Raw genomic sequence first — 15,239 nt, 5'->3', positions numbered from 1 at the left:
TGAAATGCAAAATGCAAATGCACCCTCCCCTGTCTGAAGAACCCCCTGCTGTGGTGTTTATTGTTGGAGGAAGGGGTTATGGCTATGGTTGATAGTCCATGATAGGATGACTGATATGTTGGTGCTGCTTATTTTGACATTTTGATTCTGGATTCAGGTGTTGGTCAGTTAAGATATCGTAGTTCACATTATCTGTTTTAGGTTGTTGACATATTTTTCCATCATGTAGTAGGACCTGTTATTCCAATTTGCAAGGCTGAGTTGAGGCCTTATGAAGGTCAAAAATTTTCTTCACTTGAGGAGGGAATTTGCTTCTATGAAAAGTATGCTCAAGAGGCTTGTTTTGATTTTCGAAGATTTGGAAATAGGTCTAGTGGTGGTGTTATTACTTTTCAGTATGTTGTCTGCAACAGACAAGGTTTTCATACAGTTGATCCGTTGGATGTCGACGTAATTATATCTGACGATGTGAACGTATCAGATGACGATGAAGTTACTTCAAAGAAGAAACGCAGACGTGGCACAAAAAGGTGTGGATGTGGAGCAAGGATCAGTTTCAAGTTTTATTCTGATTGTGGTGTTAAATTATATTATCTGTGCATCAATTCATTGAGGAACACAATCATGCTATGGTTGACAAAGATCATAAGCGATTTATGAAAGGAAATCGCAGTATGAATGATGTTCATCACAAGTTTGTTGAAGATTGCACCAAAGCTAACATCGGTCCTACTTCAACTTTCAACTTATTAAAGGAGTTTTTTGGTGGTTATGATGTTGTTGGGTGTACGTTGAATGATGTTAGGAATTGTTCTCGTGATATTAAAGAGAAACTGAAAGAAGTGGATGTTCAAATGATCCTAAATCAGATGCAAGAGAAGAAGAGAATTTGTGAAGGCTTTTTTTACAAATATCAATTATCACCCGATGATAATAAGTTAGTGAGCTTATTTTGGTCTGATGCAGAGTCTCGAAACACTACCACATGTTTGGAGATGTTGTAGCATTTGATACAACATATTCGACAAACAGGTAGTTTATTTATTATACTTGGTAATTATGAAAAATTTGTTGACATTGGTTATTATGAATTTTGTTGATGTTTTGTGTTGATCTATTTGTTCAATAGGTATCGTATGGTGTTTGGTCCATTTACCGGGAAAGACAATCACGGGTGTCCTATTGCATTTGGAGCTGGTTTTGTATCCAGTGAGAATTGTGATGCATTCTCATGGCTTTTTACTGTGTTTGTTGAATGCATGGGTGTTGCTCCAAGGATCATAATCACAGACCAAGATTGGGGAATGAGGCTTGCAATTGAGAAGGTATTATCCGATACAAGGCATCGTTTGTGCATGTGGCATATTATGAGCAAGTTGTTCGAGAAAATACCTAAATCTATTTCTAACAGAGAACAGTTTAGTAAGGAGTTTAAGGCTTGTGTTTGGTCAGAATTGTTAGATCCAGAAGAGTTTGACATATTATGGACTGGTATTGTTGAAAAATATGGTATGGAAGATCATAAATGGTTTAAGGACATGTTTGTTGTTAGACATATGTGGATCCCAGCCTACTTTAGAGATGTTCCTATGGGTTTCTTTAATGAGAACAACATCTTTTCAGAATCTGAAAATAGTTTTTTTAAGAGGTACTCGAAATACCGTTGTTTAATTTTGCCTGACTTCACTCTTCAGTATAACAACGCCATTGATGCTCAAAGGAATCAAACTGAAAAGCTTTGACTATTATGATTCTGTAATCTCTCCAAAATCATGCACTGATTTAGCATTTGAGAAGCAATTGGCATCTGTATACACGGATAGGATGTTTAGAGTGGTACAGAATTGATTTCTGAGGCCGATAAGAGTTGTCAGATGATTAGCATGTCCACTTTGGAGAACTCGAGTCTTTAAAGTTTCTGATGCTAGAAAGAAGACCTTCACAGTTACACATGAGAAAGAGACTGAGTCATTTGATTGTGAGTGTAAACTCTTTGAAGGTGTGGTTACCTATGCAGCCACCTTTTCTTCGTCCTCAGAAACAAAGATGTCAACAATATTCCAGAGAAGTATGTTGGTAACCGGTGGCTGAAAAGTGATTTATTGAAGGCAGTTCATGGTCTCACGAGTGATGGAAAGTGCGTTGGGCAAAGGTATGTGAACTGTTTCCTATAGATATTTCAGTTTGATTTGTCATATGTTGCTCAACAAGACGCCAACATTCTCTGTATCTAACAAAAAAACACTCATGTTTAGAGTATTTTCAATTTTGTGTTGACATAAACTGTAAGGCTGTTGACATATTACAGATTTAGTGTACATATAATTTATATAGGATATTGACATGTTATATGTTTGCAGGTTCTAACGAAGATGACAAGCTACAGATTGGGAACAGGTGTCATGGACGTTACTTTGGTCTATATCAATGCGCTTTTAAGAATAAAAATCATCTGATTGCATTGGATAATTTGCTTGCGGGTATTGCTCCTCAAATTTTACTGATGACACTACTGGATCTTCATCAGTTGATAAAAATGATTCCATCATGAACATATATGGTATTGCTGTACCTGAAGACATAACTGCTCATGCTCCAGATGTGGTTAGTACAAAGGGAGGTGCAAAGTGACAAGAAAACAGGATTAAGTCGAGCATAGAGAAAGCAATTGAAAAAGCAAGTAAACTTCATAGGCGGTTGTGAAAAGTGTCATAAAGTGACTGATCATAATGCCAGGAGTTTGTGGCAGAAAGTAGACATAATTGTTCTTTTTTAACAAACATAGTTGTTTTTGAGTTTTTAATATATGCTACAGGTTATTGACATTTTCTTATTAGTAGTTGATACTTAATTTTGGCTATTGATATGAGAATTATTTAGTTGTTGACATTTTATACAGTTTATTGACATTTTTTTTTATATGTTTTAACATGTGATTTGCTGTCTATTGACATGTATTATATGACCATAATTCATGTACATGTGCCAAATAGGGGGTAAAATATTTGTTTTTTTAATTATAAGATTTATTTTTAAGTTGATGACATTTTCTTATTTGTTTTTAACATTTGATTTGTTGTCTATTGAAATGTATTATATGACTACACGTACAAGCGACGTCAACTGTGTTACAAGCCATGTCAACTACATGCACAAGCCATGTCAACTACACGCACTAGCCATGTCAACTAACACGCACTAGCTATGTCAACTACACGCACTAGCCATGTCAACTACACGCAAAGCAATGTCAACATTTAACATTAATATCACTTTTTGTTTACTTCTTTCTACAACTAAACAACTTCTTGTACTTGTTGTTTAGCTCAAGCAATTTCTCCATGTTTGCTTCCATCCAATCATGCGCCAGTTGTAACATCGGCGACCTTTGGTTATTGTAAATCGATGAAATCATTGTGTAGCAATACCTTCCTCTGAGTATCTTGGGAATCTTTACACTACGTGCAGAGAAGCCAATATCCCATTTACTGCCCTTTTTGCCAACATAGGTCTCCATGTGCCTCATCAAATAGACACCACAGTCCTTCTTGTTCGTGCTTGTGGCCCATTCTAAATGCAGAAAGTTAAGTGAAGACTTGTTTATATTTTCTGAAATATCTAACATTTTCTTCTCTATGAAGTATGCTTCAAACATATCTTTCTGCAAAATATATAAATAACTAAATCAAACTACACAAACAAAGCATTTTAACATGATGTGGAAATTATGTTAACCAAATGTAGAGAATATGTCAATAACATAGATAAAAGCATACCATTAAACCAATATCAATGTCATACTTCTCGAACGGATCCATATCTTTATGTGGCTTGCTGTTATCTATTATCTCAATGGTGTTTTTCTTCATCCAATATACTACAAGATAGTAATGGAAATTTGCACAAACTGGGAAGAAGACCTGTATGACATGAAAGATAAAATGCCATTAAAGATAAAATTATATCCAAAGAACACCTGTTCATATTCTTACGTAAATGTCATTGTGAGATGTTATTACCAAATCAATTTCTCTCCAGTTGAAATCTGGTCTTCTTTGAATCTCATTATCTATCTGAGAAATGAAATTCTTCCTTACTTTCGAAGCATCCCAATTATCCGGCCGATTTGTTACATTGAAATTCTGCACTTAACATGTTTGGTTAAGGAGACCTCTGATTCAAACAGTTTAGCTATAATTTAAGATTACTTACACATGGAGATGTAGTCAGAAAAAGCGTGAAAGTGATGTTGTGGGCCTTTCTTTTTCTCTGTTGTTCAGGTGTGAAGCCCATGCGTTAATTACACCAGCATTAATTTCTTCATGGGGCTTCAGTGACGAAAACAATTCCTTGGTTGCCCAAGCAAAATCATCCTCATAAACGCATGCATCTCTGAAATGAAGTTATACAAACGACACAAGAACAACATTCTTCAATCATGTTAACTGCACAGAAAACTAAAAATATTTTTTAGAGCAATGAAATAATTAAATGATGCATACTTGTCTACTCCTTCTGTTTCTAGTATGTAGTAGTAGACATATCTTTCATTAGCTTCCAGGTATGTTTTTGTATGTACAGCTCTTATGTCAAGTGGATAGCCTATGAATGGGTCAGAGTGCGTCTCAGTATGAGACTTTTTCACTCTGACTTTTGACACTGGAATCTCCAATAATGGAACAACAATCTGTTATCAGTGCAATAAAATTCATGTTAGTTACAATTAAAATTATGCCAAATATGTATACTAGCCATGTCAGCAAGTAATATAATTATGTCAACTATGGTGCATCTCGTGTCAACATCACATACAAGTCATGTCAACTACATGTACAAGCCATATCAACTATGTTACATACTATGTCAACAACACATACAACGATGTCAACTACAATTATAAGTCATGTTAAAAACAATCATAAGCCATGTCAACAACAATCAGAAGCCATGTCAACTACACACAAAAGCCATGTCAACTACACACAGAAGCCATGTTAATAACAGTTAAAACCAAATGTCAACTTCACTTTCAAGTCATGTCAACTACACAAAAAACATGTCAACAACAATTAAAACCAAATATCAACTTCACTATCAAGTCATATAAAAAACAATTTAGTCATTTTAGTCATAGTTTAGTTATTTTACTTTAACAATATTCTCTTCTTTCTCTTTCCCTTTGTCCTGCTGCTTTTCTTTGTTCGTTTCAACATATGCGTCATCCGTTGGGCCTGCAGCTGGTGGTAAGATAGGAGAGGCTGATTCATTACTGTAATCAACCACTGTGTCCTCTTTTGTTCCTTCTCCTTCTCCTTCTTCAGCAGCCTATTCAATTAGTAATTTATAATTAATATCAATTTAATTTCAATTGATTCTAAATAACAAAAGATAGGATTTTGCTCACCCCTTTAGTATTAGAAACTGGCGAAGTAGGGTTATTTTCTCTATTTCCTTGCTCTGCATACTGCTTGTAAATTAGTTCTACAATGTAAGTATCTAAACTACAGGATTAATCTAATGTCATCTCAGAGAAACATATGTAAAGAAAATGACGTACTTACTTTATCCAAGAAACGTGGCGTTTTGAAAGTTGGAAATTCAGCCAAATCTTCAAGTGCTTCCTTTTCTTTTTGAGCAAGAAGCATTGATTCAAAGATTATTTTCCAACGATCAAAAGTTTCAGGCTTGTCTTCCTCAAACATCTTGGACAATAGTTGACACTTCTCATTCACAGCCTCAATTGTCGTTGTTTGGCTTCCAACTGAAGATCTAGCCATATCACACAACATTCCGAATAAATAGTTAGTTTTGATATGTGGAGGAGCTTCTTTAAGGGTCTTGACAAGATTGATTTTCCAGTGATTCATGTCAAGAATGCTTGTTACTACATTCTTTATGAATTTTTTTGGTATTTGTAGATTATGAGAAGACCCAACTGCACTGTCAAGAGTAATCTGTGGATGAGGTACATGTTCATCCTCCTCCTCTTCCTCCTCATGCTCCTCCTGCTCGTGCTCCTTCTCCTCTTGCTGCTCCTCCCCCTCCCCCTGCTGCTCCTCCTTGTCCAAAACATATCTCTTCTTTATACGTCCTAAACCAAAAACTCCTTCTCTGATCTCTTTATCTTCTCTAGCCTGAAGATGTTCACTTTTCCATCCTTTCATTAACGGAAGTGAGCGAGGAACAGGACGCTTGTCTTGTATAACTCTATATAAGTAGCAAAGCTGCACATGTTAAAAAATGCATGTCAATTACTAGTGTATAGTGTCAACTCAATATAGAAGCCACTTAAATAACTAATACAACTTATGTCAGCTATATTACAAGCTATATCAACTACACATATAAGTCATTTCAATAAGTAATGTAATGCAAAATGTAAAACATACCATGAGGAAGGGAAGTGGTCCTGCAAAGGCGTTCTTCTCTGTCTTCGACCAATTATCAATAGCAAACTTGAGCACAGAGATTGTATATGAGCACAGTTGATATTTCTAAACATTATCCAAATCATCAACTATCTCTCCAATCTTAGATTTTATCATTCCACATGTTGAAGGCTCAATCAATGCAGATTCTAATAGGACCAAGAACAATCTCTTGAACTGTGGTCCTCTTTCCTTATCTGCTAACATAAGTTGTTCAACAGCTTTATGGTTCACATTTCCTGGTTTTGTATCGCATTGTTCTGCTAACTCCCTCATGAAAGGTACATTACTTTTCCACTTCTCCCTGCAGTAAGTAATGTCACCTCTTGGAAATCCATACACAAGCTCCACATCCTCTTCCGTGATATGAATTTTTTTGCCATTACAAAGCTTTATCTTACAATTTTCTTCATCAAATCTCTTCAACAAAGAAAATGCTAATCTACTAGGAATGTATTCAATTTTGTAATGCAAGACACTCCAAACCCATATCCTTCACAGAATTAATTTGTGCCTCATTCAACTGGCTTATTGCATCAACAAAAAACAAAGGCTTCCTTTTCACTAGAAGCCTTTGAGATACCTTTTGAGCATTCTGATTCTGTTTTTCATTCTCTATAATTTTCTTTTGTTTTTTCTCAACATTCATGAACTCTTTCTGAGATACCGAGGTACTCCTTTTTTGCTTTGATATTTTCCTTTTTTCTGGTTTAAAATGAAACACAATAAATTTATATCAATAATAAGTTTGGCCATTAAGTATACTCTGTTAATAAATCCAAAATGAAACACAACAAATCTATATCAATACCTCTTTTTGGTTCAATGTACTGCTATTCAAAAAAATCCTTAACTAGGTATTATAGCTATGTATATAGCTATGACAATAGGTATTGTATTAAATTATCCTTACCTATGTTAATATTAACCATATATATAACAATTACATGACAATAGCAAGTACACATATAAGTCAGCCATCGTAACAGCCATATATATAACAATGGCAAGCATACCATGTTTTCTACACTATGTCAATAGCAAGTACCCTGTTTTCTACACTATGTCAATAGCATACCCTGTTAATATTAACCATATATATAACAATTACATGACAATAGCAAGTACACATATAAGTCAGCCATCGTAACAGCCATATATATAACAATGGCAAGCATACCCTGTTTTCTACACTATGTCAATAGCTATTGAGATACTACTACAAAATGTCAACACCATTATGTCAACAGACATCCTTTAATGTCAATAATTATTGTAATTTAAATATATAGGAGGAGTACTTAACTTGAAGAAGATTTTTCCTCTGTTTCTTTATTTCCAGCTTCCGACCCTTCATCAATTTCCATAGCTAATCAACCCCCCCCAAAAAAAAGCAGAATTCAAACTCATCAGATAACTAAATTATGAAAACCTAAACATAAAATTTTTGAATACTCAAACTTTGTTTTAAAAAAACTAAAATTAAAGCCATACAATTAAAAACGAATGTAATCTTTAACCTGAAAGAGTCGGTTCAGTCGTTTTGGTGTTGACCTCCAAATTGGAAGCCATTTTTCCGGCAACGGGCGACTGCTCAATCGATTCTCTTGTCATTGTTTTAGAAATTATTTTTTAGGCAGGAGATAAAAAGGGCTTATAAATCAAACTAGTTTGATATTGTAGATGAAGGTTTAGGAATTGAATGAATGTCGACTTTGGATTTCTATCGGCATGAAGATTTAAGAGAAGAGAAAGTGGTTGGGAGAGAAATTTTATATAAATCTTCTTTTGAGAGAGGGGTTTTCAAGTGACATATGAGAGAAATGGTTTTTAAATTTGATTACAAATCCGTTTAACTCTGTTTTTGAGGAAGGAAGGAAAATGTTTTTTTAATTAAAAAATTTGTTTTTGAATTGTTGTCATTTTATATGATGCCTATTGAAAAGTTGTATACATTTTTGCTATAAATTATTGACATTTATATTCAAGCTTTTGACATGTATTGTATTATAATTATGGTATAACTTATGTCAAATTAAGAAAATAAGAAAAAATTGTTGTATACTTCTTGTTGACATTTAATAAGACAAAATAGTTGCTTACACTTTATTAAAAAATAGTTGTCATTTAATAAGAAAAAATATATGTTAACATTTAATTCAAGTTGTTGACATTTGATAACAAAAAATTGCTGTTGACATTTTAATTCTGGTTGTTGACATTTCATAAGAGAAAAATAGTTGTTGACATTTAATTCTAGTTGTTGACATTTGATATATTTCTATATAGTGCATGGTTTAAAAATCAGTTTGAGATAATTGTTTAACATATCCATCTAAAAAACATAATAAGATCAAATATCCAAACCACTTTTTGTTCAAAATCAGAATAAAACAGTTGTTTACTTCTTGTTTCTACAGCTAAACCATTCCTTAAACTTTTTCTGTAACTCAGGCAATCTGTGCTTGTTTGCTGTCATCCAGTCGTCAGCGACACGTACCATATCCATACACTTCTTGTTGCTCCTTGATGTAAGCATCGCTTCACAATATCTTCCTCTGAGTATCTGTAAAATCTTTGTGCCACGTGGAGAAAAGCCAATATTACATTCCCTTCCCTTTCTGCCAAAGTAAGTTTCCATGTGTCTCATCAAATATATACCATTGTCTTCTTTATTGGTGCTTGTGGCCCAATCTAAAGGAACAACTTTGTATGGAGACTTCTTTATATTTTCTGATAGCCCTGATATGTTCTTCTCTTTGAAGTATGCCTCAAACATATCTTTCTGCAAATATATAAACAAAACTAAACTACTTATACAAAGCATTTTGACAAGATGCATAAATTATGTCAACAAAATGTAAACATAATGTCAATTTTATTGAAAAAAGCATACCAGTATTCCAACTTCAATGCTATAGTTTTCCAATGGATCCTTGCCTTTTGGTGGTTTGACACTATCTATTATCTCAATTTTGTTGATCTTCATCCAAAATACAACAAGGTAGTAATAGCCACTTGTAAAAACTGGGAAGAAGACCTGTATAATATGAGAGAAAATATTAGATAAAAGAATTTGACAACACCTGTCCAAATTTATGTTGTTGACATTGTGAGATCTTTGTACAAAAATAAATTTTTTACCAAATCAATTTTTCTCCAATCAAAATCTTGTATTCTACTAGTCTCTTGATCAATTCGTTATATAAAGTTGTTCTTGGATTGTAATGGATTCCAATGAGGCTCCCGATTTGTTATATTCAAATACTGCATTCAACATTTTTTGTGAGTGATATATGTCATTCAAATAGTTTTTGTATAAATTTAGATTACTCACACATGGGGATGTTGTTAGAAACAGTCGTGGAGGTGACGTTTCTGCCCTTTCATTTTCTCTGAAGTTCAGGTATGTTGCCCATACATCAATTACACCTATACTGATTTCTGTATGGGGTTTCAGAGATGAAAACACTCCTTTGCTTGCCCAAACAAAGCCATTAGTGTAAGCACATGTATCACTGAAATGAAATCATGCAGACAACATTTAAACATCATTCATAAATTATGTCAACTGCATAGAAATTTAGAAGTGATTCAAAGAATTAAATTACACATACTCTTTTGTTCCTTCAGTTTCTACTATGTAGTAGTAGATATCTCTTTCATCCAGGTTCAGGGTTGGTTTCATATGCACAGCTCGTATTTCAAATGGTGATCGTAGCACTGGGCTGGGGCGCATTTCAGCATGAGTCCGTCTCTCTCTAGCTTCAGCCAGTGGAATCTCAGAGATAGGAACAGGGTTCTGTTGTCAGTGAATTTAATGTTATTTACCATCACAAATCATGTCAACTATATTATACTAACCATATCAATAACTAATATAATTATGTCAACTACAATAGATATCGTGTAAACTTCACATACAAGTTATGTCAACTACTCTACATGCTCTGTCAACTACATATACAAGTCATTTTTTAAAAAATAATAAGGTTAATTTACTTATTTTACCTGGTAGACAGTCATTCTTCTCTCTGTGTTTTCAGGAGTTTTTTCTTTTTCCTCATGCATCTTCTCTATCCATTTATATCCTTGTTTTTGCACGTTCCATTCAGGAGGTGTGTCATCCATTGTTTCAAGACCCTCTTGCATCATATATTCAACAATTGAGCATGCAGCTGCATCCTCCCTATCTTCCTGAAACGCCATGCTATACCATGTTAATTATGTATTTATAAATGTCAAATACGATATCCACAATGTCACTAACTTATATAAAATCTATAAAATTTATATACAAAGCTTCTAGAGTTTAAGATAATCATTATAAATTGTACCTGTTCATTTATGATATCAACAATGGTGTTTGTGGCCTTGATTGCTTCTTCATTGTTTCTGATTTCATAGTCATCACATACTTTTGATAATATGTGCAAGGCATCTTGTGTTCTTAACTCTCTATCAGCTTCAACATCTTCTTGAATTTCCAACTCACTTCCCCTGTTCTCAGATCCTATTAGTGATGCCAGTGTGTTGTCATGCTCTGAAGCATTGACTTCTTGTTGTTGGAGAGATGGGGATGATGTCCGTGGAGATCCTAGTATGGCTGTCAAGATAGGAGAGTTTGATTCGTTATGGTCATCACAAATCATGTTCTCCTTTCTTTGTTTGTCTTCTTCAACAGATGGTCTGGCCTCTTCAGGATCACCAACTGGTGAGGTCAACTCACTTCCCCTGTTCTCAGATCCTATTAGTGATGCGAGTGTGTTGTCATGCTCTGAAGCATTGACTTCTTGTTGTGGGAGAGATGGGGATGCTGTCCGTGGAGATCCTAGTATGGCTGTCAAGATAGGAGAGTTTGATTCGTTATGGTCATCACAAATCATGTTCTCCTTTCTTTGTTCGTCTTCTTCAACAAACGGTCTGACCTCTTCAGGATCACCAGCTGTTGAGGTAGGTAAGTTATCTTTGTTTCTTTGTTCTACAGCCTGTTCAAAAATTAGTTCAACAATGTTACTTTTTAAACTGTAGGAATAATCCAATGTCAACTAAGAGAAACATATATCAACAAAATGATGTATTAATATCATTATAGGTTGTTTATGTACTTACTTTATCAAAGAAATCTTCCAATCTGAAAGTTGGAAATTCATTCAAGTCTTCAATTGTTTCGTTTGCTTTTTCAGCATTCCGTATTGAATCAAACATAGCTTTCCAGTTATCAACAGCGACATCGTTGTTTATATTATATGACTGCGACAAATGGAGAAAAGTGTCACTCACAGAGGCAACTGGAGATTTTTGGCTTCCAATTGCACTTCTAGCAATATCACAAATAAATCCGAATAAATCATTTTTCTTGCTCTGTGATGAAGCTTCTTTGAGGACTCTCACAAGGTTGGTCCTGCCATCACTTATCTGCTTGATGTATTTTACTAAATTGGCCACCATATGTGATGGGAGTATGTTCTGAGAAGAAGATCCAACTCCACTTTCATTTACATCAACACTTTTTTCTTCATTCCCTTGCTGCTGCTCCTCCTGTATGAAATCTTTTGGGAGTAGGTTCTGGGAAGACCCAACTGCACAGTCATCAGGAATCTGTTGTTGAGGCATCTGCTCATCCACCTCAACCTCCTGCTTCTCTTCCTCGTGCGGCTCCAGAGTACGGACATATCTCTTCTTTATACGTCCTAAACCAAAAACTCCTTCACTTGTCTCTCTATCTTCTCTAGCCTGTAGATGCTCACTTTTCCATCCTTTCATTAATGGAAATGTGCGAGGAACAGGACGCGTGTCTTGTGTAACTCTGTCTAAGTAGTAGAGCTGCATGTGTTAAAAAATTCATGTCAATTACTGGTGTGTAGTGTCAACTGAATACACAAGCCCCTTAAATAACTAATGTCAACTATAGTACAAGCTATCAACTACACATACAAGTCATTTCAATAAGTAATGTAATGCAAAATGTAAAACATACCATGAGGAAGGGAAGTGGTCCTGCAAAGGCGTTCTTCTCTGTCTTCGACCAATTATCAATAGCAAACTTGAGCACAGAGATTGTATATGAGCACCAGTTGATATTTCTAACATTATCCAAATCATCAACTATCTCTCCAATCTTAGATTTTATCATTCCACATGTTGAAGGCTCAATCAATGCAGATTCTAATAGGACCAAGAACAATCTCTTGAACTGTGGTCCTCCTTCCTTATCTGCTAACATAAGTTGTTCAACAGCTTTATGGTTCACATTTCCTGGTTTTGTATCGCATTGTTCTGCTAACTCCCTCATGAAAGGTGCATTACTTTTCCACTTCTCTCTATAGTAAGTAATGTTACCTCTTGGAAATCCATACACAAGCTCCACATCCTCTTCCGTGATATGAATTTTTTTCCCATTATAAAGCTTTATCTTACACTTTTCTTCATCAAAGCTCTTCAACAAAGAAAATGCTAATCTACTAGGAATGTATTCAATTTTGTAATGCAAGACACTCTCAAAACCAATCTCCTTCACAGAATTAATCTGTGCCTCATTCAATTGGCTTATTGCTTCAACAAAAAACAAAGGCTTCCTTTTCACTAGAAGCCTTTGAGATACATTTTCAGCATTCTCACTCTGTTTTTCATTCTCTATGCTTTTCTTTTGTTTTTTCTCAATATTCATTAACTCTTTCTGTGATACCGAGGTACGCCTTTTGCGCTTTGATATTTTTCTGTTTTCTGGTTTAAAATGAATCACAATTAATCTATATCAATAATAAGTTCAAACATTAAGTATACTCTGTTAATGAATCTATGTCAATACCTATGTCAATAGCCATGTTAAACAAATCATACTCTGTTCAAATAAGCATATACTCTGTTTTATAGCTATGTCAATAGCTATTGTATGAAATGAAACACAATAAATCTATATCAATAACTCTTTCTAGTTTACTCTACAGTCATCCTAACAGCTATTTAAACAAGCATATACTGTTATTATAGCTATGTCAGTAGTTATTGTATGAAATGTCAATAATCTTAAGAATTTAACCAAATTCCTAACTGGTAGGAGGTGATGCTTCCAAAAAAATCAACACAAATCAAATTCATAAGAAAACAAATCCAGATTTAATTTAATAAACTAAAATCGAAGCAATATATTTCAAATTTGAATCAATTGGTAAACCTGAAGAAGTCGGAACCACCGCGGAAGAAGACGGAACCACCGCGGAAGAAGGCGGAACCACCACTGATGTGGAACACCGATTTCCTTCAATTGGCTCTTCAATCGATTCAGCTACGGTCGGCGCTTCAACCGATTCAGCTACAATCGGCGCTTCAACCGATTTTCTTCGAATTTCATCTTCAATCGTCATTGTAGAAATGTATGTTTGAAGGAAGTTCAGCAAATTTGTGTTTGCACAGAGAAACCGAGTGTTTTAGAGAGTTTTGGAAAATGATTTGAAATAGAATTTTTTTTGCACCATTTGATTACTGAAATGACAGTTATACCCCCGTGTTGACATAATGTAATAGCTGTTGACATTTAGTTAATCTTGTGGATTAGTGGCTGATATTGCATCTCATTTCTCAATTTAGGTAAATAATCTCAACCTAACAGGACCCTATATATATATATATATATATATATATATATATATATATATATATATATATATATATATATATATATAACCCTATAGGGTTTTGATCTATGCAAAACTGGATTTAAATACAGAAACGCAGAATAATATCATAATTAGGGCACTTTTAGGTCATAATTAGGTAATTTGTAGGTCATGCTAACAAAGCATGACCTAAAACGATCTTAGTATGACATTAAATCCAAATATTATAATATGACCTAAAATTGCTTAATTATGACTTTCCGTGTTTTTGGTTAATTATTGACCATTAGATCATCTAATCCTAGGGCTGAGATTTGGTCTGCATTTCTGGATTTAAACACATACTTATTTTGATCATCTCCCTAACCCTATATATATATATATAAACTATTAAAATGGAAAAAGAAAAAAAAAATCGTTGTTAGTTTTTGTGAACCCTATATATATATATATAAACTATTAAAATGGAAAAAGAAAAAAAAATCGTTGTTGGTTTTTGTCCAACACAAATTTATTTAACATCACAAATCAATACAACAAGACTATATGCTCTAGCTAGTAAGGTACTATACCACACTTATACATTATGGGTAAAGATAAATTTACAAAAATTGTATACACAAAATACCCTTCAAATTTAAAAAAGGAAAATACTAATTTATTTTGACTAGATAGCATCATTAATTACATATTTTTGTGACAAATTTGACCTTATTTATATTTTTTTTGTTTTATTCATTTATATTGTTGTACAAATATGTAATTGAGTTTATTCTCACCCTTACTAAAAGATAAAATTTCAGATAGAATAATCATTCATAATATTTTAATAGAATAATATTTTATTCATTTTATCACAATGATAAGAAGATAAATAACTTGTTCTTTTTTTACAAAGTATAAATTAAGAAAACACTTCTATTTGGAAATTCTCTTGTATTATTTTTTAAACCATTAATATTTTATTGTTAATTTCGAACTTTTAAATTTTGCAAATATTATTATACATATTTGTTAATTATTCTATCTAAAATTATTAACAATAAATTATGGGTCATTCGATGATGGGACATTGTTGGACTAAGGGCATCATTAACCCCGGCCCGGTTTCAGGCCCCAAGTCTCATCCACGTCATCATTCATCTACAGTTGCGGCCCAGGCCCCAACAGCTCTAACCCTGCAGGCCACAAC

General features: G+C 33.9%; 3 protein-coding genes across 3 annotated transcripts; all 3 read right to left on the bottom strand.

Moving 5' to 3' along the window:
- Window positions 1-8,656: 8,656 nt before the first annotated feature.
- On the bottom strand, window positions 8,657-9,695 carry LOC121787113. Its single transcript, XM_042185744.1, has 3 exons — window positions 9,573-9,695; window positions 9,325-9,468; window positions 8,657-9,213 (listed from the first exon to the last, which is right to left on the bottom strand). The coding sequence occupies exons 2-3, from the start codon at window positions 9,415-9,417 to the stop codon at window positions 8,830-8,832; spliced, it is 477 nt and encodes a 158-aa protein (XP_042041678.1). The 5' UTR covers window positions 9,418-9,468; window positions 9,573-9,695; the 3' UTR covers window positions 8,657-8,829.
- LOC121786801 lies at window positions 9,689-11,333 on the bottom strand. The gene is made up of 5 exons (XM_042185419.1): window positions 10,766-11,333; window positions 10,440-10,625; window positions 10,046-10,230; window positions 9,788-9,946; window positions 9,689-9,695 (listed from the first exon to the last, which is right to left on the bottom strand). The coding sequence occupies exons 1-5, from the start codon at window positions 11,312-11,314 to the stop codon at window positions 9,689-9,691; spliced, it is 1,086 nt and encodes a 361-aa protein (XP_042041353.1). The 5' UTR covers window positions 11,315-11,333.
- Window positions 11,334-11,778: 445 nt separating this feature from the next.
- LOC121786800 lies at window positions 11,779-13,795 on the bottom strand. Its single transcript, XM_042185418.1, has 5 exons — window positions 13,606-13,795; window positions 13,240-13,272; window positions 12,409-13,154; window positions 11,931-12,254; window positions 11,779-11,832 (listed from the first exon to the last, which is right to left on the bottom strand). Exons 1-5 carry the CDS (start codon window positions 13,793-13,795, stop codon window positions 11,779-11,781), a joined length of 1,347 nt encoding a protein of 448 aa, XP_042041352.1.
- Between the last annotated feature and the right edge of the window lie 1,444 nt (window positions 13,796-15,239).

Source organism: Salvia splendens, chromosome 22, assembly GCF_004379255.2.
Source record: "Salvia splendens isolate huo1 chromosome 22, SspV2, whole genome shotgun sequence".
In the NCBI taxonomy this organism is placed as follows: Eukaryota; Viridiplantae; Streptophyta; class Magnoliopsida; order Lamiales; family Lamiaceae; genus Salvia; species Salvia splendens.
This window is presented reverse-complemented; position numbering and strand designations above follow the sequence as displayed.

What these genes read in the sequence shown, in the direction of transcription:
- LOC121787113 (XM_042185744.1), bottom strand. Translation starts at nt 9,417, where the DNA reads ATGAAGATCAACAAAATTGAGATAATAGATAGTGTCAAACCACCAAAA. An exon ending in GCATTGAAGTTGGAATACTG is followed by an intron (nt 9,214 to 9,324) that starts GTATGCTTTTTT and finishes ATATATTTGCAG; the next exon opens with AAAGATATGTTTGAGGCATA.
- LOC121786801 (XM_042185419.1), bottom strand. Translation starts at nt 11,314, where the DNA reads ATGATTTGTGATGACCATAACGAATCAAACTCTCCTATCTTGACAGCC. An exon ending in TTGATATCATAAATGAACAG is followed by an intron (nt 10,626 to 10,765) that starts GTACAATTTATA and finishes ATGGCGTTTCAG; the next exon opens with GAAGATAGGGAGGATGCAGC. An exon ending in GAAACTGAAGGAACAAAAGA is followed by an intron (nt 9,947 to 10,045) that starts GTATGTGTAATT and finishes ATTTCATTTCAG; the next exon opens with TGATACATGTGCTTACACTA.
- LOC121786800 (XM_042185418.1), bottom strand. Translation starts at nt 13,795, where the DNA reads ATGACGATTGAAGATGAAATTCGAAGAAAATCGGTTGAAGCGCCGATT. An exon ending in GGTGGTTCCGACTTCTTCAG is followed by an intron (nt 13,273 to 13,605) that starts GTTTACCAATTG and finishes TTATTTGAACAG; the next exon opens with AGTATGATTTGTTTAACATG. An exon ending in TAACATGGCTATTGACATAG is followed by an intron (nt 13,155 to 13,239) that starts GTATTGACATAG and finishes ATTTTAAACCAG; the next exon opens with AAAACAGAAAAATATCAAAG.